We start from the raw sequence: 26,882 nt of genomic DNA on the forward strand, positions 1-26,882 counted from the left end.
TATCTAAGTAGATTTCAATCTAAGCCCAATGCAGGGTTATGGCGTGCTTTGAAACGATTACTGAGATATGTTAGAAAAACTGTAAATTTTTCTTTACTATATACTAAAGATGAATCAAGTGTACCTTTGGTAGGATATGCAGATGCTGATTTTGCTAGAACTGATGACAGGAAATCAACATCTGGATATTTTTTTAAAGTATTTAATAATAGTGTAGTCTGGAGATCAAGGAAGCAGACTACAGTTACACTAAGTACAACAGAGGCTGAATTTGTAGCTCTGTGTGAAGCGATTATGGAAGCTTCTTTTATGTTGAAACTATTAGCTGATTTAAATATAAAAATTAGTAATGTAACAATTTATGAGGACAATCAAAGCACAATTAAAGCTATTAAAAATACAGACCAGAAAAGATTAAAGCATATTGATGTGAAGTATAACTATATTAAGCAAAAGGTTGAACAAAATATTTTCAAAATAGAATACATTAGTACTAAAGATCAGATAGCAGATGTTTTCACCAAACCTTTAGGTAAAACTATTTTTGTAAAACTTGTAGACAAACTTGGTCTCATATCGAGGAATGATTGCGTTGAGGAAGAGTGTTAAAAAGGCAACTCAAACATCCCTCGATGACAGATGTCATAATGACATTTTTATCTGTACGATTTTCTTCCCTCTTCCACCATGACTTGATTAACGCAAATGCGCTTTGTACAATTAAATAAGATTATTATTAATAAAACAAGTGTCGTGTATAAAAACATCTTTAATTTAGAAGAAAAACCTGCGCCCCATAACATATTTCATTATATTTAAATCAACAAACAAACACATATTCGATAGGTGCTCGATTGGCTTCGCCACTGCTGCCATCGTTTTGTGAGCTTTCTACATTAAATCTTATCAAAGAGAATTTGAAATAGAGGTTCATTGTCAAAGAAAACTTTGTAGCCACAGAAATTTTACTGCCATCATTCGACACATGATTAAAACCTATAGAAGGCCATTTGACTTTGATCCTTAATCTTGCAGTGATATGGGTTACATTTGTAAAATTTCAAAAAGTGGCGCCATCTCACCGGGCATCGGCTAAAGGTTTTGGCGCCATCGCTCGAAACAATGCCGCCGTACCTTTGGCCTTTGATCTATTAGATTTTTTGATATTTAACAAATTTATTGTATACCAGTAAAATAATAAGGATCAAAGTCAAATGACGTTCTAAAAGTTTTAATTATGTGTCGAAAGATGGCAATAATTTACTGTGGCTACCAAGTTTTCTTTGACAATCCACCTCTATTTCAAATTCTCTTTGATTTTATGGAGTTAATAAGTTCATACGGCTGCTGCTAGCATACATTCCATAAAATTACATGAGTTTGTGACAATCAGATCAGCGCCATTTCTCCCCCCACCAACTTCGCACCTTGCCAATGCCTACAATAGAAACAATAAAATTACATTTGTTAATTTATAACAGATATATATGATATAGTATCTACTTATGAAAGCCCCATTGCATAACTTCAAGGCGACCGGGGTAGCTGGTTTGGTCAGTCAAATTCGATTTTTGTTGATTCAAAATTGTCATTCCAACGTTCGTTCGTTCGTTCGTGTTTGTTGTTCTTTAGTTCGATTTTTGTAAATAGTATGTAAACCTCTGTTGTGTACAATAAAGTGATTAGTGATTACGACTTACTACTAATTCTTCTTTTAATGCTGGGATCATATCTACTTCAGAAAGTAATTGTTGCAAGAAAATGGCTCCATGGGCTCCTATTTACTTCTGGTCCGAGTATTGTCATGGAGTTACACACCTACTTATTTAGATTTTGAATAGACGTCTTGTTACGCAATTTTTACTTTCTGGAAAATATCCTTTAATAAAGAAACAGGGGCGCTTAAGTACATTGAGCTACATAGCTTGACCGTATCGTCTCTACGTAAACTGGTGTTGCGCAAAGCAACCAAAATGACGAAAGAAAGTGAACGCAAACAGCGTCAGTACGCCCGGCATGGCAGTCTAGTCGGACGCCATCGCCTCGACACTCGTTCCATGACAGCCAAAAACGCGCGACTTTTAAAATTCGAACGCCGAATTTGAAAAAGTGTTTTGTTTTTTTTAAGTGACACAGACTATAAATAACAAATTATAAATATGGATTTACAAAGTGAGGCGAGTCAGGAAACGAGAATTTTAATTCCTAGACATGTGAGTGCTGAGAAAGCACTTGCTTCGAACAATGCAGTGAATACGACGTTCTTGTGCCATAGCTACACTCTTCAACCTGATTTCAGAACGTATGTGGAAGGTAATGCAATGAAGGAAGCGATTATCGATGCTTTATTTCGACAACTCTGCCTTCGGTTGATTCCGGGATGAGAGTTCAAGGGCGGTCGAAGACTTGCCTAAATAGGGTTGTTCAAGTGACTTTCTCGACTCCATTAAGATAAGTCCACACTTTTGTGTCACAATCAAAGGTGTTAAGATTTAAATTCGGCTGGCTACCTACTTATTATATCTTGGCAATCGCTACGTAATTATTATGTATATAGGTAGACGAATTGCTTTAAATATGTTGCAATTGCAATATTTGAAATTAATTATCCTTTACCTAAGTGTACCTACTCACTGAAAGTCCTTAAGGAGTTTCTTTGGACCCATAAAATTCCAACCGCTTAGTCTAATTCTAATTCTACTACCTACATATAATTTAAAAACTATTGCCTAAGAAAATTCTTAGATCTATAAATAGCTTTGCGAGCCAAGGGCTCCCCTAGGATGTAACCGGGGACACGCGAAGATGAGACGGTGAAAACCAGGTAAAAACGGTGTCAGTTTGTTTATTTAAGAGGCCGTAGAATCAGGGAACGGAGTTTTTGAAAAATCGTACCGCTTTTTGATTACAATACGGTTGCCAAAAATTTAAATAGCAAATTTAGGGATTTTCCCTTAGGATTTCAGCAATTCGGATCCTAATTTTTTGACTTGCGTTCGATAGAAAAAATCGCGAACATACGTCTAAAACGCACTAACAATTTATGCATAAAAGCTAAAAATATGAAAACTGTTTCTATAAATGCGCAATTTTATTTTTAACGGAAATCAGTGATTACTTGATTACTTTTTAGGGTTCCGTACCTCAAAAGTAAAAAAACCGAACTTATAGGATCACTCGTGCGTCTGTCTGTCCGTCTGTTCGTCTGTCACAGTCTATTTGCTCCGAAACTACTGGTTTTTCAACTTAACACAAAAATTAACATTTAAAACATGATATTCAGTGGTCCCGAGCACGCACATCCATCTCGCTCACGCTTACTCACAGTGAGAGTGAGAAAAGAACACGAACTACGGGGCCTAAAAGTAGGCCTGCACCAAAGCTGGGCTATAACCGCGAAAATCGAAGTTCGTCAATTGCGGGCATTTTTCTCTGTCACTCAAATTACGGGTTAGTGAGAGTAAAAGAGAAAGATCCTCGCAATTTGCAAATTTCGGTTTTCGGGTTAGGTTTAATATGAACTTGCAGTTTTGTCTATGGTACTAGCGAACAAGAACTTGGACTCAAAATTTGAACACTTATTATAACTTATAAGTTTAAGTACCGGGCCTTCTTGGCGCAGCAAATAAAAACTATAAAAAGCGATCGTAAAAAAATAAAGCTAAACCTAAATTGTGTTGTTCTAAATACATAATTAGTTTGTTTACCAATAAACAAAATGCGAGAAGTTTACATAACGGCATTGACACGATATTTTATTTGAAAGTTTGTAGGTCAACTTTAAAATTGTTGTATGTTTATACCAAGTTTATGTTCTAGTTTGTTTTTTATTTAAACTTTATTGCACAAGTTATACAATGAAGTATAAATGGTGGACTTACTGCCAAAAGGCATTCTCTACCAGTCAGCCATAGGGTCAAACAGAAACACTAAATGTGCAAGGAAAAACTAACAATCCATTAGAGACAATTGACAAATACATTATATTTGTGCATATGAACCATTTTTTTTACATTTTAAATATTATAAACGATGTGCTGATATTTGGTGAAACGGAAAAATACCCTTATCCGGGTCCGAAATCGGGTCTGGGGGCCTACCGCGAAAACCGAAATTCGCAAATTGCGGGGATCTTTCTCTTTTACTCTTACGAAAACGTAATTAGAGTTACAAAGAAAAATGCCCGCAATTGACGAACTTCGATTTTCGCGGTTATAGCCCCGATATCATCATATCAGGCCTGATAAAATGTGGATGTAATTGGCACCTGAGCGGCGAAAGAATCAGACCTAAAACCGGTACGGTGAGGAAGGATCCAAAATTTAAGTGAGCGGGAGGATACAGTTATTTCACATCCAGGACGGTAGGCATCAAAATTAAATTTACTTTTGAGATATCCTGGAGCAGAAGGCTCGTTTTCGTATTACATAGGACTTCTAAGCTAACTTTGAACCGATTTGAACTGTGCCCCTAGTGTAAATTTAGTCGATAGCGAACCGTGACGTACGCGTTTGCGTTAAGTCTCATTTTGTATGGGTTTTTGAACAGCGCGCCAAGCGGGACATTTTGGAAAGTCAAAAATCTCATACAAAATGACACTTAACGCAAACGCGTACGTAACGTTTCGCTGTCGAAAATATTTACACTAGGGGTACAGAACAATATGTCGACGATTATAAACGCCATATTTTCATAGAAAATTAATATTAATGATGACATTCACCACACGTTGTCATTGCAAATGTCACGCAGAGTTAAAGTTAGGCCATGCTAAGTTGGCAGCGATTCTGATAGCCCAGACGGTGCAAGTGTTATTGAAACATCATAATTTCATAGAAGTTTGACGTTTAAAATAACACTTTCACCGTATGGGCTATCAAAAGGCTTATTGTGTTAAACCTTGTTTCAAAAATTAATAGTGAATAAATAAACTAAAAAAAAAGTAAGTTATATCTATAGTAAGAAAGGAAAGTTGGACCTACAGAAAGTTAGACATACAGGAGTGTGAAGTGTATGAATTTTTTTAGTGTGTCGCAAATTTCGAAAAAAAAAAACTCGGGGCATTAGACAAGGCTCACAGCTTAACTTGCAACTGCAGGGGGTTTTTTTAACCAGCAGAAGTCTCTTTCTAGCTTTATAAATGGAGTTGAAAGGGGACTTCCCAGGATTCACAAACCCAGGTTTGTGATTGGACAGGTTGTTTTTGTAAAAGACCCCCAGGTGAGATTCCCATGCGTCCGACCCTGCAGACAACCCTTAAATTGTCGTAAGAACCATAATCTACGACTTTGTTGTGGAAGTATCCAGGGACAAATTGACCGACACTTTTTAAATCCAAAAGTCACAAACAGTACCTTCAAGAAACCTCGTGTTTTGGATCTCTACCCCGTCTATACTCTAAGGTACCCTATTGCTGGTTCTTGGTCGATTTCTTAGAAATCTAGTACAACCGTCTTTTCTACCTTTTCTAGCTAGGTTACCAATCGTAATTAGTGTAGGTAATTACACTGAATTTATTTATAATTCCTACAACCTCGATAACCCTAGATTCCTACTTATAAATATTCAAATACGATATTCTATAATTTCTCTTAGGTATTTAAAAAACGGGCTGTACGAGTAATGGCAGGGTATCCTACTATTAATTAGGATTGCGCCAGATTATTATTAGGTGCTTAACACATGTTCAAACACAACTTTGTCTTTATTTTTAGAAACCGACACATGTCACCTTCTTCTATGTAGGTACTCTATGTATATCTAGGCCATTAGGTGGCCATATGTGCTCTAATTAGCCCATTTCGTGCCTAAAATGTAGAATATAATGATATCTACCTCTCATGTGTAAGGTTTTATTAACCAATGTACAAAATACCTACTATATAAAGCCTGACCAGTAATATATGATCACGCGCCATATTGCGAAACTTCACTGGAATTAAAAATTTCATACTGTCACTTTATACATGAAAATAACAGCGCCCTCTTGACAATGATCATATATTTCTGGTTTACATCGTTTTTGTTTATATTCGCTACCGTGTAGGATAGGCAACGACACTATCTTTAGATCTTTGTGTGTGAAGTAAAAATATAGATCGTGTCATTCATGAAGACGCGTGCCTTGAGTCGTAATTGTCATGTTATTAATGATTAGATTTGAAAAATCTGCTCATCATCGTGGATGACACGAACTAAAAGGCTATAAAAATGCCAAGTGGGAGACTACCTCCAGCGTCTGATGTCAACGACTTAAGAACGGGTCGCGCCGTAATTATAAGACCGGGCTGGTACGGTGGTGCATAGTGCACCCAGCCGCAGTACGTAACCATATAATGAATTAATTCATAAGGTGGCCATGTAATTTTGCAGCTTGATGTATATAAGAAACACCAGTATTACATTTTATCAGCCAAAACCTTTGTGACAGAAGTTATGAACTAACTAAGTAGCGTAAAAGAGGAAACTTGTTTCTGTCTGGCTAACACTATACACTTCCATATAAGGTGATTGATTATAGTATTGATAAATAGTTCCGAATGCGTGTACTCGTAATATGGCGTCATTGGCGCCAATTAAAGTTATTAAATGGAATGAATATGAGATTTTTCTATTTCATGGGGAGTTGACAATTGCTCGCTAATTGCGAAAAAATATCTTTATACAGAACCATGAAAGACGAGATACCTAAATATATTAATAACAAGACACCAAGATAATAAAAAAATGTATTCGCTAAAACAGGTCCGTTTTAGGTTTCCGTAGCCAAAATGACAAAAGGAACTTATAGTTTCGAATAAAATAGCTTAATAAATGCATTCTACGAAAATTATTTTAACCATGATCGGTTGAGCGGCCATTCGTTAGTTTTTTTTCAACGTAAGTGCCTTTTGCTTATTGAGTATATCGTGACGAACGGACAGCTAAGGAACCCTACTCGATATCTTGGCCGGTTTTTTCTCCCTAATATTTAGTCGGGCCAAAAGGCCTTTTACTCAAAATCTGTTATGTTATTGGTCTTGGCCCTAACTAAAGTACCAGTCACTGTTTTTAAGATGGTTAGTACATACTAGGGACCTTAATTTAATTATTTACTGTTCGTGGTACAATACAGTTTTTGGCGGCTAGACCCAAATTTCTCATGTAGATTATGTGACGTATGTGTATACTTTAATACCTCATAGGTATTAAAAATTGGCACCGGACACGTTGGCAATGACATAATCACATCTTAAAATAATGCTTCCATTGTTACATGAACGCACTTGTTCTAATGTATTTCAAACAGATGTAATCATCTATAACCGCGAAAACCGAAATTCGCAAATTGCGGGCATCTTTCCCTGTCACTCTAATTACGCCTTAGGCTTAGAACGCACTGCGATTAATTTTTTGTGGCTAAAGAACCGCAAAAAGTGTAGCATACGACATGGTCTAAACGCACGGACTTGCAACACTGAAGCCGCAAGAAATTACACTGAAATCGCAAGCAATTAATCACAGTGTGTTCTAAGTCTAAAAGAGAAAGATGCCCGCAATTTAACAACTTCGGTATTCGCGGTAGGCCCCCAGTACCATCGTTCACACTGCTAACTGTCAGTAAACCTTATTTATGAGATATTAGAGCGTTTTCACATTGTCCAATCCGATATCAGATATTGGATAGAAGCAAAAAGAATTATGGAAGTTATAATATAACATATCATGGTAAGATCGTATAGATGTGCTATACCGCGTGCGCCCGTAAGGGACAGAACATACGTAATGCGACAAAATTAAAAACACGTTTTAACATTCCTGACAACATACCAAAATAACCTACGTAATTTGTTCGGGTTAATTGTTACCCACCATAAAGAAAATGGAGGGCAACAAAAAACGTCTACGTCACTTAGGATTTTTTAGATGTAGGCGGGAAGGACAAGTGAGATTACGACAAGGACAAACAATATACCGATTTCTCTGCTACCCCTACTGAAAGATACATAACACTTGCATAAGACTATCCTGCTCGGTCATTTCCCCCCACCACTCATGCCTGGTCCAGTTAAAATACTAGATTCATGAAACGTAAGTTTTTTTTTCTGTATTTTTCATTTAAAAATCTGCAGGGCAAAAAAACCTTAGGATTAATTCCTCCGAAAATCCTATCGCGGATGGTGCATCTCATATTCTGAAATCTTTCGTGGAAGATTAACTCCTTAACCAGCCATCGTATGCTGTAGCGACATAAGTCATAACACTTTCGTTTGCCCACCTACAAACTTTAAACTAGGTTCAAGTGGTTACTTGCAGTTCCAAAAGAACTCTAACAAAGGACCAAGATCCTGACACTTCAGGGGAAATCCTGACATTTCAGGGGAAATCCTGACATTTAAGGGGAAATCCTGACATTTCAGGGGAAATCCTGACATTACAGGGGAAATCCTGTCGTATGGTAACCTTAACTGCAGAGAAAACTTTTGTAGAGAGGATTATTCATTCCTTTCCCTAGGACTAATTTCTGACTATACGAACAACAATGAAATTAGCAATTAATTATTATTATTTTCTATTTTCTAACAGTTAAGCATTATTCAATTACCCCTTATAGTTGTCCTTGACCGGATTTATCTATACATATAATAAAGCTGAAGGGGGTCGAAAGTCTGTACATGGAAGATATTCGAAAAAAAGTAGGCTGGGGATACTAAGAATCGTTAACAGAACACGTTCCAACAGTTTTTAGAATTTTTGTCTGTTTGTCTGTTTTTCTGTTTGTCTGTTTATTTGACCTCGCATCACGAGAAAACGGCTGAAAGGATTTTGATGCAAACTTTACTAATCTTTCGAGAAAATGCCCGGCCAAGTTATAGGCTATAAAAATTCAACCTCTAGAATGGGGGGTAGCCACTACACTCGATTGAGTTAAGTTTGCACCTGAATCTTATGGCGCTACTTAGGAAGGAGGTGCAAACTTTTGTGCTACGAGTATCGAGTACCCTGCTAAACTAACAGATATGGTGCTGAAATTAAGCGACCGAGGAAGGATTTTGCCAAAATAACTCTAAAGTTAGAAGAGGGGGGTACGGATATCAATTCAATTTCAATTGTGTTGATGTAATAATACAACGAAATTAAACGACAGTAAATTAATTGCCATACATTGCAGAGTGCCATCTTTTGGGAAACTGAGTAAAAATTTAGTAATCAAGTAAACTAATAATTTTTAAGAAAAAAAAACCGACTTCAATGAGGTAGACCGGTGAAAGAACGATTATTGTTGATTTTTGATTTCATACAATTAAATTAAAAAAACAGGTCCTACGCCTAATTATGTAGAAAAGGAGGTAACATGTTTTTTTTTGTCACTGCACCCACCTAGACACATTTCAGATTTGCCCTATGGTTGACTGGTAAGATACCCGCAATAGGGTATTTGACTGTAGTCGATGTCGAGTTTAAGATAAATTATTTCACACCATGCATGAAATAAAGCACCAGATAATTATTAAAAAAACTAAATAGGATAGAAATATAAAAATGTGTCTTGAAAACCTAACTACTTGACAAACATGCACAGAGAACAAATTGCCAAACGTGAACTATGCATCGTTGAAGAATTCCATTCTGTTCATCATGAACAGTTCCACTTCATCAAATGTCACTTCTACAAATGTAAATACTTGATTTGTTGATAAAAATACAAAAATCACTATATGTATGCCTTTCACATTTGAAGAGTTCCCTCGATTCCTCATGGACCCCATCGTCAGAACTCGAACCTGACAAAAATTTGTCTTGAAAATCTAATTTACTTAACAAACACAGCGAAGAGGACAAATCGCCAAACGTGTACTGTGTATCGTTGAAGAGTTCCATTCTGATCATCATCAGCAGTTCCACTTCATCAAATGTCACTTTTTTAAATGTAAATGCTAGATTTGTTAAAGAAAATACAAAAATCATTATATGTATGACTTTCATATTTGAAGAGTTCCCTCGATTCTCCTCCTTTTGAAATCTTGAAGTCGGTTAAAAATTAGTTTACTTACATAGTTAAGTAGTGGCAAAATCAACACACATATCAACACGCGTATAACTGCATAATTATTTAAAAAAATATTTTCTCCGTCATGAATTATACCTAATCGTCATTTTATCGTATCCATATTCATACGTATCGCCTCTTTTAGCACTTAATAATGGCTACGAAGGTGTGTACTATGAAAAAAAAAATCTCTGATGTTTGCGGTGTAAATGTCAAACGATTTGGGACTCGCATTTCATACGCGTTAAAATGCCATAAGAACTAAAAACTGAAAATGCCTTCCCGAAAAAAAGCGAACCTTTCACGAAAGTCTCACAACGCATTGACGTTACGAAACTATAGCGACGATCGTGATCTTAGGCGTAGCCACAACTACCACAGACGTTATGCAGGATCGTTCCATCCATTGAAAACTTCATTCGTAGCGTGTACGGAGACCTGAGCCATTCTTGGGTTTGTGAGATCCATCCTCACGCCCATAGAGGAACGGTCCATGCTCACGCAGAAAAATGAGCAGGCGGAAATCGAAGGTGAACATGCAGTATATAATTCCATTAACACTGTCTTGGATGAAGGCAATGTCACAACATAACTAAGGAACTCTACCGGGTGGTAGAGTTTCTTAGTTCCTTAGCTCATTGAGTGCTTCAGGACTCCCAGCACACACATTAACCCTGAAAGTTGGAGTTCCAATCATGCTTCTTCGGAATTTGTCGCCTCCGAAGTTATGCAACGTAACCTACTATTACATACCTATTATTAGTATTACCTAATTATTAGTATGTAACTGTAGATATAATTATATGTATACATTTCATTTTGGGACATTCAGACGTACTCTCAGAGTAAACAACAATTGAGGTGGATATAACTGTAAACAAAATGTAAATACTCGGCCTCAAGTTTTTGATATCTACGAGTATTCTCCTTTCCTCTAATCCTACTTCTAACTAATAGGTATTACACCTAAATTCGATAGTGTTCGGAGGTATGGATTTCTATGGGTATATTTCTTACCTTTTCATGCTTAGACTGATTGGTCTGGAGCACCGATTTGGATGATATTTTCCATGGACATGATTTGGATAGGTACAGTCAAGGACGTAAAAAAAATACAAAAATTTGAATAAGGACGAATTTGAAAAAAATACCAATTGATTTTGGAGTGTAGTTTTATTAGAAATTAAACGAACTTACCTGTAAGTGAAGTTCAATTCTAATTATATTAGCTGCACAAATTTCGAAATGATGTATAATAACTAAGTAGTAGGCGTTATCATGAAGCCTTCGACCATGAATATTCAGAGTAAAAGCTAAAATTTCGGAACGCAACGGCCACGTTCCCGCGAACAGAACTGTCAACTTCATTTAGTTTAGAGTAACAAGCCAAGACACAACACTTTCACTGCCAGTAACCTGCTAGGGTTCTCTATTCTCAGGCACTTGTCGCTACAAAGCGGAAAAAACACTTGGTATCCGCTATGCTCGTAGCTCATGCTGGCAGTGAATATGGCAACAGATGGAACAGCTTGGCCCACAAATCTGCAAAGCCAATATTGCTTTAAAACTTTGACAGGGATTAGACTATTAGAATCCCTGGTTGTCTCAAGACAACCCGGGTACTGGGCGGGAGGGATCATCATTTCGAAATTTGTGCAGCTAATATAATTAGAATTGAACTTCACTTACAGGTAAGTTCGTTTAATTTCTAATTACTATTACGCTGCACAAATTTCTTCAATGATGTATAATAACTAAGTAGATGTTTAGAGATAGGTTTTCAAAGTTTTTATTTTGGCTTTGTATTTCAATAATAAAATCTAAGATTTCATTTAGAAAAGGAACTTTTTTAGCTATCATTAACTGTATTTCCAATATAGATATTTAGTTCTTACAACATTATTTAGAGATCTAGTGAGATCACCAAAAAGAATATATCATCATATACAAATCCTCTGAAAGACACGAGCGACAAGTTGTACTGTAATTTGATCCTTATTTATTTATTATATAAATAAATACAAGTACAAAAGTTTTAATAAGAAGTCTTCCTTGAAGACCTGCTTAGGCATCCTCAACAATAGTTGAAACAAAAAATGAATTGTTCCTTATTAATAGGTATTTCATTAATACCATTTAACAGAACGGTGTGTTGCTACTTACAACCTTTAGTAACACTTATTTTCTCCTTAACTAAGGATCAAGCACAATCATTGGATGGCACTATGGCCTTATTATGAAATGAGCAAAATCATTAGACTCGGACTTGATGTTTTTCTTTCCATCAATATTACTCCTAAATGATTTTGGCTGAAACCAACGCATAATAGGTTGAATGGGTGGTGATAACAAAAATATCAATACCACTATCTTTAAAAGTTGACTTAATCAAGAACAAATCGTTTGGGAAGTGATGGTCATATGAGGTTTTTGAGGGCAATAAATAATAACTAACAACTGCCATCACGAATGAATACCATTCGTTATTTTTATATATAGCTAAAATATATTCGCCCTGAGCAAGCCTCATACCATTTCAAATTAGTTTTTCCTTGAAAAATGCTACGGATAGCAAAGGTAGCTGAAATTTTTGTAAGGACTTGGTCAGAAAATCAGAATAATAGTAAAAATTACATATTTTATCAAGGACAGGGTTTGCACGCTGCGCGCAGTAACAATAGCAAATAAGGTAAGTGCCTAAGCAATTTCATAACTTTCTCTTAATTCTGTAATGAAAGATTTTCATTGGTGGCATTGTTGATAAATAATTTGAGACTGATTAAGGGTCCCAGGTCACACTTTAAGGTTGAGGTGGGTGTAATCGAAACAAAACGTTCTTCATAAAGCGTTTCACTCTATCATTTGAGGAGTCGTCTATATCCCAATAAAAGCACATGAGCAGATTTAGAAAAAATGGACACTTCCATACCTAGATCCCTCATCACATAATGCTAGCAGAATGGCAAACATTGCTAGAACAGATGCGATAAGATAATTAATGTAATTATTTCCACAAAACATACACCAGTGTTTCAAGTGTTTACGATACTGCTTGACAGTGTTGGGCATAAAAGACTCCACCCCACCATGCTGTTGGCCGCACCAATGGAAAGTTCCTCCTTTCTCCTTCTCCTCTTTTCCGCTGCTTCAGTGATGGAACTTCCCGGATAACACCGGGGTAACCAGGCAAGGACACTACTGAAACTGCCGGTTAATGGAATAAGTTTTTATAAATGTGAGCTGGGGCTCAAATCTATACAATTGTATGTAACATGTAAGTATTTGTAAAAACTGTGTACAATATGGTTATTGCCATGTCTTCTGCTTTTCCTAAAACTTTAATAGGTACCTTAAATTTCATTTCGAATGGAAGGAAAGCATAGATAAAATAATTCATCAAAGAAAATGTGCAAGCATCTATGTAGAAAAAATATCTGGGTTACTACACCAGGATATATATAGCGTTCACATATTTCATCTGCGCGACTCCAATAACTCGGTATATGAGTTCCAAAATGATGCAGGAAATTTCTAAATATTCGTTGTTTAATTTACGTTTAATCTCCGAAATCTTATATAGTTATCTCTCAATCAGCTATGACACAGTTCATCTATAATATTTAAGACTGTAGTGCACCAATTTGTCAAGAGATGGCGCCACCTCCGAGATAGAACGCGCTAACGATGTGTCGACGTAGAAACATGACCTCCGAGATGCAAATTACCGATCGATGTCAAAAGCTAGGAGCGGATTAGTGCTTGGTTGGCTGCATTCAAGCTATTGAACACCTTCCAACATTAATCTTGCGAACTATTTCGATAGCAGCACGGTGTCTCGGTCGAAACGCCTGCTGACGTCACGATAGTTTCGTTAGTCTTAAGTCCATACAGTTATATTAGTAGTTCTTGTTATTAAACCGACTCAGATATTTACGTTGTTTTCGTCTGCGGAGCGTAACCCTCACTACAGTGGCGTCCAACTCGGGCTCGAACGAACCCAAATACGTGGTTACACGACTCGGAAGGAAAACAACATATCCTGTGAAAGCTCTCCAGAGGAAAAGTGAAAACAAGATGTCTGTCAATCTAACTCAGGAGCAGTTCCAGCAACTCTTGGCCAGCATAGGAAGTAGTCGGAAAGGCAGTATGACGTCATGCAAAGCTACTTATAACGGTCGAAAGGATAGAGAGACAGTGGAAGCTTTTCTCACGGCGGTGCAAGTTTTCAAGAAGCTTGAGAACATTAACGATAGCGACGCACTAGCTGGTCTACCTTTAATCCTGCGAGACGAGGCTGCAGTGTGGTGGCAAGGAACCAAAAACATTATCACCACATGGGCTACATTTGAAGATGCACTAAGAAACACGTTCGCTCCAAAGAAACCCGTATATGAAATTTATTTGGAAGCTTGCGGAACCAAGCAAGGTCCAGAAGTCTCTACGGACGATTTTGTTACAAAGAAGAGAATGCTGTTCTCCGAACTTCCCAGCGATGAAGTTCTTAATCAAAAGCAGCAGCTTAACATTACTTATGGGCTGTTAAATCTTAAAATTAGGGAGAAAGTCCCTATAGAGAAAGTTAAGGATTTTGATGACCTTCTAAAGCAGGCACGCAGCGCTGAAGCCTTACTAAAAGAGAAAGCTCTGGGGGAAGGGAGGAAAGAAAGCAGCGATAAAACTGCAGAGGCGTCCAAATCAGACACTTCGGTCCCAACGCGTGCGAAGAAAGCGTCTCGATGTAATTTCTGCAAAAAGCTAGGTCACGTCATAGAAGAGTGTAGAAAGCGTAAAAAGACAATGGAAGCTGGCAATGGACAAACGGATACGGTCCTGCCAACATCAAGTGATGTGAAGTTCTCCTGTTATGGATGTGGTGCACCAGGGGTTTATCGCAGTAACTGCAAGATATGCTCTAACAAGCCCAGTGATACGCTTGAGAAGAAAGGCACATTAGGATTTTGTGCTATAAATATACAATTAGAGATGCGGTCTCGACCAATGGTGTTTCTCGAGGTCAATGGCGTTAAAGGTAAAGCCTATGTGGACACTGGAGCTAAGATTAGCGTTGCATCATTGGAACTATACGAGTTGTTAAAGGCACGTGGACAGATTTTCTACGAAGAAATGGCGACAGTGACCTTGGCAGATGGGCACCCAAGACTGCAAAGAGTACTAGTTTTCGAGGCTAATGTTGTCCTTGGTGGGCGTCGCTTACACGCCCCTTTCATCGTACTACAACAGTCCCATGACAACCGGACGTTGCTAGGAATCGACCTTATGCAAAAGGCTGGCATCATTTTGAATATCGCACAATTCACGTGGAGCTACATAGACCAACCACAACAGGAGTTTGAGCTGTACCAAGAGAGGTTCATCATGTTTACACAACCAGACGCGACCGCTTCTAAAGTCCCAGTTGCTCCTAAAATAGTCGTTGCTCCCAAAACCGCAGTTGCTCCTAAAATCGTAGTTGCTCCTATTGATATGGAACGAGGGAAGAGACCGTTAAGGCAAGCAATTGCTGCTGGTGAAGCAGAGTCTACAAAGGCTGAAGGAGCCGCATTGCCTTCGAAAATTAACTGCTCTCAAGACAAACTTCTTTTCGACGGATATTCACCAAGAATGGAATACATGATGCGAGATGCCATCCAGAATATTGAGGAAGCTGAGTACAACTTATCTCCGCACGCGGCCACGCTCTTTGGTGATGTCGGCCTATGCGCCATAGATGTATCCACCACTATGGACGAAGTACAAGCAGCACAACTCGACGGTTTGCTGCAGAAGTTCAAAGACATATTCGAATCGAATGGCAATCCAGTGAATGACGTGGAACACATAATAGATACACAGAATCATCTACCCATATCTGTCCCTCCCTATAGACTGTCCGAACAAAGGAAACAAATTTTGAAAACTGAAATCGACAAGATGTTAGCGGACAAAGTGATCGTACCTTGTAAATCTCCGTGGGCCGCGCCAGTTGTAATGGTCCCGAAGCCAAATGGGGAAGTACGAGTCTGCGTAGATTACCGAAGGTTAAATTCCATTACAGTGCCGGACACATATCCAATCCCTCGTATCGACGACTGAAGCAAAGTCCACGGCTTACATGTCAGCTTTAGATTTAAAGGCTGGGTATTGGCAAATACGCGTACGAGATTGTGACCAAGCAAAGACTGCTTTTATAACGCCTTTCGGAATTTACAAGTTCCTAAGAATGCCTTTCGGACTTCGGAATGCTCCGTCGACTTTTCAGAGGTTAATAGACAGATTCCGTGTTAGTCTAGGCCATATCAAGCTACTTGCATACTTAGACGACTTGATCATCTTCTCCACGACATTTGAACAGCATCTGTCTGATCTAAGAGATGTTTTCGCCAAGATGAGGGAGTACAACTTCGTTGTCAACAAAGACAAGTGCCGCTTTGTTTGCACCAGCGTAAAATACTTGGGTCACCTGATTACCCCCGCAGGTCTGCAAGTTGATCCTGAGAAAGTGTCGGCTATTTTAAATCGACCTCCCCCGACCAACGTGAAACATCTGATGTCTTTCCTGCAGACCTGTTCCTGGTATCGGCGGTTCATAAGAAACTTCTCCAACATCGCCGAGCCACTCACGAAACTCACCAAAAAGAACGCTCTGTGGACGTGGGGTCCTGAACAAGAGAAAGCGTACAAAGAGTTGAAAAACCATCTTACTTCAACCCCAATACTTGGGCAAGCAGACTTTACCAAAGGTTATACTATCAAGACGGATGCGAGTAATTATGCACTGGGTGCGGTACTTGTACAAGGTGAAAAGGAAGAAGAACACCCAATTGAATACGCGAGTAGACTTCTAACATCGGCAGAACGAAACTACTCGACAACAGAGAAAGAAGCGCTCGCAGTCGTGTGGGCCATCAAGAAGTTCGCGGGTTATATTGAGGGTGCCCCTGTTACAATTGTCACCGATCATCAGGCCTTACAGTGGCTGATGAAGTTGAAATCTCCGACTGGTAGACTCGCTCGATGGGCTCTACAGCTGCAGGCTCAAGATATCCTCGTTAAATACATCCCAGGACGAATCAATGTTGTAGCAGACACCTTATCGAGGCCACCATGCACGGAGGACACCCAAACTGAATGCGGCGTGTGTATGGTCACGGTCGACTTGCGACCACGCAGCCCTGCTGAAATAAGGTCTGAACAATTGAAGGATGAGAGACTGGCAAAAATAATTCAAGCATTGGAGGACACCCAAGGCAATGAAAACGCCATATATTGGAGTAGCAAGGGCTACTTGATGAACGACGGCCTTCTGTATCGTCACAAATTAGATTCCAATTCGGATGAGGCACAACTAGCTGTACCAGAACACGAATGGGCCAATGTATTGGCCATCTATCATGATGATCCTAAAGCGGGACATTATGGTGCTGATAAGACGTTTCAGGCCATATCACGTAGATACTATTGGATTGGCATGCGGAAGTACATTGAGAGTTACGTTAAACTCTGCATCAAATGCCAACGATACAAGCCTTCTAACCATAAACCGGCTGGACTTCTACAGACTCATGCGCTAAGTCAGCGATTCGAAGTGATCTCGTTTGACCTCTTTGGGCCATTACCTCCATCGTCTGACAATAAAACCTGGATCTTCATCATCGAAGACATAAACTCTCGTTGGGTAGAACTCTTCGCCTTGGAAGATGCCACAGCGGAAAGATGTGCGATGATTCTAATAAACGAAGTCTTCCTGCGGTACGGGTTCCCTAGAAGGATGATCAGCGACAACGGGCCGCAGTTCGTCAGTGCCATAATGCAACAAGTTTCCTTCTGCTTAAAGATCAAGCATGCCTATACGCCAGTATATCACCCCGAGGCAAACCCCGTAGAAAGAAAGAATCGGGATCTAAAGACGCAATTAGCAATCATTATTGGACAAAACCATAGGGAGTGGCCAGAACACCTCCCAAGCATCAGGTTCGCCATGAACACCGCAGTCTGCAAATCGACGTCTCTCACTCCAGCCTACATAACTTTCGGGCGACAACTGAGAACGATTGATGACAACTACAATGACTTTCGGCAAATAGTACTCTCGGAAAACTTCATACCAGAGATAACGCCGAAGTTGTTGCAACTAGTAGACACAATAGAGAAAACTAGAGAAGTGCAAGAGATAGAAGAAGAAAAGAGAAAACAACTGGCGGACCAATCCCGTCAGATTAGACCAGACTATGTTGAAGGTAACATGGTTATGGTGTCGTTACACCCACTGAGTTCCGCCAACAAAGGCATCAGCGCCAAATTTGCCCCGAAGAGAGACGGCCCGTATAAAATCACCAAACAGCACGGACCCTCTTCATATGCAGTCGCAGACCCATCAAACCCTGGTGTGTGCCTCGGAATCTACCATGCTTCAGCGCTGACACCGTACACTGGCCCAACCAATGAGTTACCTACTCCCGCCCAACCTTTGAGGAAACGAGGTCGACCACGTAAGGCACCCCAGCCAGATCGTCCCACCCGGGGTCGTGGCCGACCGAAGAAACAGTGAGTTACCCTCGTTGGGGCATCTCGGAACCAAATAGGGGGGAATGTAGTGCACCAATTTGTCAAGAGATGGCGCCACCTCCGAGATAGAACGCGCTAACGATGTGTCGACGTAGAAACATGACCTCCGAGATGCAAATTACCGATCGATGTCAAAAGCTAGGAGCGGATTAGTGCTTGGTTGGCTGCATTCAAGCTATTGAACACCTTCCAACATTAATCTTGCGAACTATTTCGATAGCAGCACGGTGTCTCGGTCGAAACGCCTGCTGACGTCACGATAGTTTCGTTAGTCTTAAGTCCATACAGTTATATTAGTAGTTCTTGTTATTAAACCGACTCAGATATTTACGTTGTTTTCGTCTGCGGAGCGTAACCCTCACTACAAGACTAATATTGTAATGTCTCGTTTCACACCAATGCCAATTGTTCCTCAACATTGTTTTGAGGTAAAAATACTGTACAGTAGTATTTCAGTTCACCAAAGCGGTTTATAATTGAGATAGCTGTGTTGTATTTTCTCAGAAATATGTCAGTCTGGTAAATCGGAAAGAAACGTCTTTAAATATAAAGACCACCATTAAGGTGAATAAAATTAATGTAATGTATTCTATTAATAGGCTCCTTCCATAATCCCACAGATAACTCATTTCCACACGGTTGCCCCAGCAGGTCGATAAACTATTACTGTATAGTAAATAAATATCTTCAAAAAGTATATTTATAACCCTTTACTTTCAATTAGCCACCAAAATAAGTCACACTAGGTGATATATTGACATTATTTCTTATTGGGTAAAGAAATAAATCCAGATATTAGACAGCTTTCTAAGGTACTAAGGAGCTAGTTTAATTTGATTATACCTAGCTCCATATGGTATCAAGAATAATAGAGTGCATCTTGTATAGGTACCTACATAGTCTAAAAAACATTTATCATAAGGACAATAGATATAACATCTAACAGTTGCTCATTGTGTGACCTCTAGATCTTGGACACTTCATGAAAGGTCTGACACATAGCTAGAGAGACATATAGTCAAATAGTCTAATGACAGGACTTAAAACTGTAATCTCAGCTTTCCACATGAATCAGAGATATTTTCTACACTCATAAAATCAAGTAAAAAGTGTTCATGCAACAATTAGTTTCATGGCAATTCCAATGCTTTGTTAACTTAAACTGCTTAGTTGCAATCAATTTACTTATATTAAAAATATAACTGTATTTACTTCCCTTAGGGTTTTGTACATAAAATGTTTTAGTTAAATATTAAGCTGTGTAAAGTGTATATTCTTGTGTAAGAACATCATAGGCATATATTTTGTACACACAGTATATATCACAGTCACATAACTTCCTAGTATTGACTGTCGATTGCTCAATAGTAATCATTTTTCAGAATAACTGTAGGTATTGGCACAGATCACAAGGGAATTTTGTATGATTAACCAGGACAAAATCCTTGACTCCTTGTAAATATGATGTCATTGCACTGAAAAAAGTGTATTTAAGTTAACCACAACTTTCAAGAATTTGTTCTAAATGAACACAGGCTGTTGTGGTGTCGCTGAGTGCGACCACATTGTGACACAGAGGGGAAAGTGTTGCTCCGTTTCCTTATTGCTGCTTTTGACCAGGGTTTTTGTATGTTGTTAGTAAATAAGTAATAAATACTTTATAATATGATAACAAAGAAAAGCAACAGCAAAACATACATTAGAAAAAAAATATTGTTAGTTGAGCCCTTGAAGTTTAAAGTACCGGGCTTTAGGACTTACAATAATTTATAAGTCATTAGTACTTCTGCTAAACTTTCTTAAAACACCACTTGTCAACAGCATGTTTAAGTAAATGATTTAAAAACCTCTTATGCCATTGATTGTGATTTAATAATTGAACAGCTGCCTTAGGTAAGATTCTCAGTGATAATAATCACACAAAAAAAAAAACCAGTGGTCACTTAAGAGTGACATTACCTTTTCATAGCTGGTTACAGCAGACAATTTATTGAGTGCTAAATCATCACAGTGAGGGAACAGGTCACAGGAAACTTTATTTTGTTTCATTTCGATACCTAGCCTTGTTCCCAACTGACAAACGTCTCACCAGCCACAGCTTGAGTCTCTGGGTTCATCTTCAGAGCACCAGTAATTTAACAAGGCAGTTTTTTTTTTTTTTTTTTAATCTTGTCCGGGTCATTGTTGTTTTGTAATGTTCGTAATTATATATCTGCAAGCAAACAACAAGATTGTCCTAGAAGGATTATTCCCATATTCAACCTTCTGGCGCGGTGCCTCCTTCCAACAAAGTCAAAATTAACTCGCTTCATTCTTCACTTGCTGAAATTAGAGTAAGTACTTAAATTCACCTACTTGAAGATAAGTATATATCAAGAGACAGCCTAGTCTGGCATACCACATTGATTAATTCTTGAGGTTAAGAGCTGTGTCTAGTCTAACACGCCACAAAACTCAGTAGGTATTATATCTAGTAAGACTTGTAGGTGGCTTATGGTCCACTACCCATTGGCGGGTAGGACATGAGCAATATCTTAGTGCTGTTGGTAAGGGATATTTGATAACACCACAATATCCCAAGGCTACTGGCAGTGAACGCACCTAGTATAGTATGCGAAAGATTGGCAAGTGCAAATAGCAGCAGAGATACCTAGGTTAGCACTCCAAACTGCTTAGCTCAGCCATTTTATGCAGTTAGCAAACAGAGACACCTAGAATAGTGCTCCAGAATGCACAGCACAACCACCATATGCAGTTAGCAAACAGAGACACCTAGAATAGTGCTCCAGAATGCACAGCACAACCACCATATGCAGTTAGCAAACAGAGACACCTAGAATAGTGCTCCAGAATGCACAGCACAACCACCATATGCAGTTAGCAAACAGAGACACCTAGAATAGTGCTCCAGAATGCACAGCACAACCACCATATGCAGTTAGCACACAGAGACACCTAGAATAGTGCTCCAGAATGCATAGCAGAAACGTCAAAAAACAAACAAATTAGCACTTGATATTACTCCACTGTATTTCTTACCCGACGTTTATGTTCCTTTTCGGAATTTTAGTTATGTATGCATTAAACATTCGTTCGCTGGCACTATTAATGTAGGTCCATCCATGGTCTGCTACATTTTTATCTTGATATTTATCATGTCCGTGTAGCTATGCTATCGACGAAAGGACGCCGCAATTGACCTTGATCGCGAAAGTTGCATTTTCTTCTCCGATCTTCTGGTTTTTTTCCCTCCAATTTTGCAATTCGTCACTGTTAACACTATTTTCTTTATTTTTTCGCATTCTTATAAAATGTTTACTGTTATTTTCAGTTAAAAACGTTTTATTTTATTATGCCCTAATGGTCGTCGGCTTACATGAATAAACACAATGAAGTTGACAGTTCTGTTCGCGGGAACGTGGCCGTTGCGTTCCGAAATTTTAGCTTTTACTCTGAATATTCATGGTCGAAGGCTTCATGATAACGCCTACTACTTAGTTATTATACATCATTGAAGAAATTTGTGCAGCGTAATAGTAATTAAGTGGTACCTAATTGTAAAATATTTTATCTAGACTACAGTTCTCTAGCGTATCCATCTGTCAACTTTACTTCAAGTTCCACCTCCAGGGGAGAGGCAGAGAAATTAGCGGTGAATGAGCCGGTTACTGACACAGACCGAATACCACGCGGGCGGAGCCGCGGGCACAGCTAGTGACATAATAAAGCTTGTATAACTTTATAAGTAGGTATATATGTAGTAGGACAGAATATCATGTCACTGGGTCACAAGGTTACGTTCAAAAATGTGAATATAAACCTATTCCTATTTCATTCACTTGAAATCGAAAGTCAACAAAAACAAGTTTTTAACAGTAAATTCTAGCATAACATATTGGTTTCGAGTTGTTGGACTTCATAGCTGATTGCATGTACTTTGATTGATATTTTTTAATATGATATAAATAGGTTTTGTAAAACCACTCGATAATTGTTCGGTAGCCATCAGATATGTCGGAGCGGCCAAGGTGCTCACAAATATCTGAACACGTCTCTAATGTCAAGGCGTTAGAGTGCGTGTTCAGATATTTTTGAGCACCTCGGCCGCTCTGGTATATCTGATGGCGAATGTCCAGTGGTGCAACTATGGTCCATACGTTGAATACTGCTTAGTTTCGGGCAGGGTTGATCTGTGTAAGATTTTCCCCATTATTTATTTATTTATAATTAATTGAGTATAAATAGGCCCTGAAGCGCTGGTGACCTACCAATGAGTTTTTCGGAACTTATGTACGAAATATCATTTGATATTTACCAGTCGCTTTTCGGTGAAGGAAAGCATCGTGAGGAAACCGGACTATTCCCAACAAGGCCTAGTTTACTCTCTGGGTTGGAAGGTCTGATGGCAGTCCTTTCGTAAAAACTAGAGAAGTTAAGTATAAATAGGCACCAATCTTCTCTTTGGTTTTGTTTTATCTGAGTTTATTCTTCCATTAATAAATACAGGGTGGATTTTCTTTTTGGGTCAGTGAGGGCAGCTACCAGGTGCCCTGCTGCTACGCAAAAAAGGGTCTTAGAAGACCTTCCCTCGATTTCAAATTAATGTAGATAGGTGTAGATTTTGTGCAGAAAAAGGTCATTTTTGACAAAAAAATTGATGCCAGTCGATCACAGATCAGGGTGTCATCTATTGGGCATTACTAGGTATGTCAAGTACTAGGATGTCTATTTTATAGGCACTTATTTTTAATTAACAAGGTACCGTAAAGGTTAACCACCTTTATTATTTTAGAGGCTGTCTGGACCAGTTTTAAGTTAACATTGGAATAATTATTGAATTATATTGACGGCCGAATTTTGTAATAACGATTGTTGTTAACGAGGCTAAATGACGATACTCACGTTGCAAGTTTGCAGGGGCTCGTCTCTTGAGGAGGGTTCTGCCAGCATGCCGCAGGCATACAAGTCTACTCATATATATAGATACAGATAAGACACAGAGGTCATAGGCGATATCGGGCCGAATACGCAACTTAACGATGACTCACCATAGAAGGGATCCGGCAGAAGGCTTCCGAGTCTTCCGACACTTCTTTTTCTATGACGGGTGATCGGTGATCACGTGATGTTTTCTACACCGTGGGCTGGTAAAACCCGACAGATATTAAAGGTGTATTCTTGACCGCATTTAGAGATTAAAATGTCATACAAAGGTTTCTGAAATCGGTCTTGTTTTAGAGATAATGTAAATTTTTGTAAAAATTTGTTCCTGTAATAACTTAGTGAAAAATACCTTTTTAATCCTGACTCAGGACTTGATGACGGGATCGCAGAGAAGCGGAGGGATCTCCTACTTTTACCTACGTCGTTACTCGTGTATTACTATTGGCTCAAGAAAAGCGCCATTTGGTTAAATGGAACTGCTGATGAAGTTTATAAAATGAAATGATTGCATGTTGGACTGTTTTTGAAGACGGTGCTTTCTCATAAATTATACTTTATGCACCAATTAAACTACCTAGTTAGGTTTCATGGTGTCGTGCCCTTCTGGGGCGTACCGCGTACCATTGGCGTGTTGTTAATTGTGTGGCGTAACAATAACAGAATGATAAACATTTGAAAACTACTTCAAAACAGTTTAAAATGTTATTAAAGTCATTTGACATAAATGTCCTAAGTCCTAATCCTAATGGTTGACACTACCTACCCTCACAACAATTGGAATTAGACTGCCAAACTCTAGAACGTTTAATTTAAATCAGAGGTTCCCAATCTTTATCACTCCGCGGCACACTTGCGGTTCAGAAGTCATAAAGTTAAGGCAACGGAGGCAACAAACACTTAAGAGGAAAGGGGACGGCCGCTTCTCCATACAAACGTAGTCCCCATTTTCCTCTCAGGATATTGACATTTTGGAAAATGTTTTTACATAATTTGATGTAGGTATATTAACCATAGCTATGCCTCTACTATTGACTTTTCGTTTTTTTTTATTATTGTAAAAATTTGCTGCGAAAAACAGATTTCATACAAATTTTTAAATGCTAGAATGCTACTAACTCTTATAACAATTAAAAATTCGTAAAAATCGAACGTAGGGCATAGCTGCGTGATTGATATATACAGGGCGTCCCAAGACTATGGGGGGACATCAAGGGACAGTACCTTAAATATAGTAGATTTAAGGTACTTTCCCTTGATGTCTCATAGTATTGTGACGCCCTGTATACATACAACAAATGGTGTCACAATATTTTCAATAATATTAATATTCAGAGAGGCAATTGAAAACTACGTTTATACATGAACAGGCGTTTACACGCGAGTCTTCCTTCGTCTTAATAAATAAAATTGACGACAACAGACTTTCAAATTTGAAAACCTTTTAAATATTTGAAGTGGTTTAAAAATATTCCTTTTTAAAATGCTCAGTATGAACCCTATCAAGATTAACCTTAAAACCGTCTCTTGCGCAATAAACGTTCGAACCGAGTTACATTTAAAACTGTGACTGGCGTGCCTAATTAACCTAGAACATCGGAGTGCCAAGTTCAAATAGTTTAAGAGAAACTAGGATGGAAATTAAGTAATTAAGTCCAATTGTTTGGAAGGTAGAGTTAGGCCAAGCTAAGTTGGCAGCCCAGACTGTGCAAGGGTTATTTTAAACGTCAAACTTCTATGAAATTATGACGTTTAATTAACACTTGCAGTCTGTCTGTGCTATCAAAATCGCTGCTAACTTAGCTTAGTCTCTTTGCTTTATGCACACCTTGCTACCTCATTGATCAGTTGTTAAGTTCCATGAAAATAACTTCACGTTTGGGTCCACGTATGACCCAAATCATACATGAACAGAAACACATACTAATACAGGGTGTTTTTGGGTCATCTACAATAATTTACGATGTAATTATGTAGGTCATATTGAGCAACTTTTACTCTGAGACCAACCCCGATATCACGGAAATTTGGCTGTTTCATACATTTTGGCTGGTCTGACGTTCTCATTTTCTATGGGATATATGGGATAGAAAGTTGCTCAGTATGACCTATATTCCCATCATAAATTACTGTAGGTGATAAAAAAAAAGAACCTCCTCCTGTATATGATAGTTGGAGTGCAATTTCTGGTTGTAATGTTGTATAAATCGTTCAATGCCGGTTCCAATGTAATTTTTCTGTAATGTAACCTTAGTTTTAAGGAGTAGGTACTATTTATTAAATTTGTGAGCGTTTACAGTAACGTTTCTAACTTTCGGTCTCGGAAAAGACAAACTTCACGTGTCGAGTTTGTGAGCATTGGTAATTATATCTAAACTGTAAAATTTATTTCCAGCACTGCAAGTATACGGCTGGGTGTTATGGTCGTCCGCTCTGCTATGTGTGTGCTGTGTGTGTGCATTGTACGCGTTCAACCTGCGCTCCGCGCTACGGCACTGGCGAAGCGCGTTCTGCCATGCCGCCGTGGTGCTAGCCGTGTATCCTGTAAGTATCAACTAATATACTGCTGGGCGCTGTAGGTCCGCTCTCCTGTGTGGTGTGCATGAGTACTTTATACGACTGGGTGCTACGGTTGTCTGCTCTGCTATGTGTGTGCTGTGTGTGCGCATTGTACGCGTTCAACCTGCGCTCCGCGCTACGGCACTGGCGGAGCGCGTTCTGCCATGCCGCCGTGGTGCTAGCCGTGTATCCTGTAAGTATCAACTAATATACCACTGGGCGCTCTAGACCCGCTCTCCTGTGTGTGGTGTGAATGAGTACTTTATACGACTGGGTGCTGTGTGTGCGCATTGCACGCGTTCAACCTGCGCACCGCGCTATGGCACTGGCGGTGCGCATTCTGCATTGCCGCCGTGGTGTTAACCATGTATCTTATAAGTTTGCTCATAATATGCTTAGCTTCCAGTTAAGTAGGTACCTGTAGAGTTGGATGCTGTTGTCGTACTGATAGTGCGTTATCTATCTTGTCTTCATCCAATCTCACTTTACACTTTTCCTTCACTGGATTCATAGACATATACTTGTACATCGTCTAAGCAGTCTGAGTAAATATTTCTCCTGCCAGTCCTGCCTCTCTTTTTTATTAGAACGCCGAACGCTGTAATGCTATGTTTTATCGTACCATACGATTTTCACTGAAACTGTTGCACGTGGGCCTGCAGTTCCCATAATAGAGCTTGTCAGTCAAGAAGACCTTGTTGTGTTATTAATGTATTCAATAGGGTTGTTTCCAATTTTTTGAAACGCTTGTAATACGTTCTATATTAACCAAACGTTTCCCTAAAAT

At 38.8% G+C, this 26,882-nt stretch overlaps 1 protein-coding gene and 1 long non-coding RNA gene across 7 annotated transcripts in view; one reads left to right on the top strand and one right to left on the bottom strand.

Annotated features, from left to right (window-relative positions):
• The first annotated feature begins 1,161 nt into the window (after window positions 1–1,161).
• LOC133525647 (organic solute transporter alpha-like protein 2) overlaps window positions 1,162–26,882 on the top strand; it is a 46,601-nt gene continuing 20,880 nt past the window's right edge. Inside the window, exons 1-2 of one of the 2 annotated variants that reach the window (XM_061861974.1) lie at window positions 1,162–2,313; window positions 25,932–26,080. In XM_061861974.1, the coding sequence (XP_061717958.1) occupies window positions 2,160–2,313; window positions 25,932–26,080 (303 nt within the window). In that variant the 5' untranslated portion in view covers window positions 1,162–2,159. Of the gene's footprint in view, window positions 2,314–25,613; window positions 26,289–26,882 lie in introns of those variants that run through there. The other variant, XM_061861973.1, reaches the window with a different exon arrangement.
• On the bottom strand, window positions 12,007–22,133 carry LOC133525649 (uncharacterized). Of its 5 annotated transcripts, none has more exons than XR_009800603.1 (3): window positions 21,635–22,076; window positions 20,555–20,917; window positions 12,007–13,225 (listed from the first exon to the last, which is right to left on the bottom strand). It is a non-coding gene; the product is annotated as an uncharacterized LOC133525649 (long non-coding RNA). The 5 variants fall into 5 exon arrangements; XR_009800602.1 differs by having other exon boundaries at window positions 12,007–13,228; window positions 21,635–22,075; XR_009800601.1 differs by having other exon boundaries at window positions 12,007–13,234; window positions 21,635–22,074.

The sequence above is a fragment of the Cydia pomonella genome, chromosome 15, assembly GCF_033807575.1.
Source record: "Cydia pomonella isolate Wapato2018A chromosome 15, ilCydPomo1, whole genome shotgun sequence".
NCBI classification, from domain to species: Eukaryota; Metazoa; Arthropoda; class Insecta; order Lepidoptera; family Tortricidae; genus Cydia; species Cydia pomonella.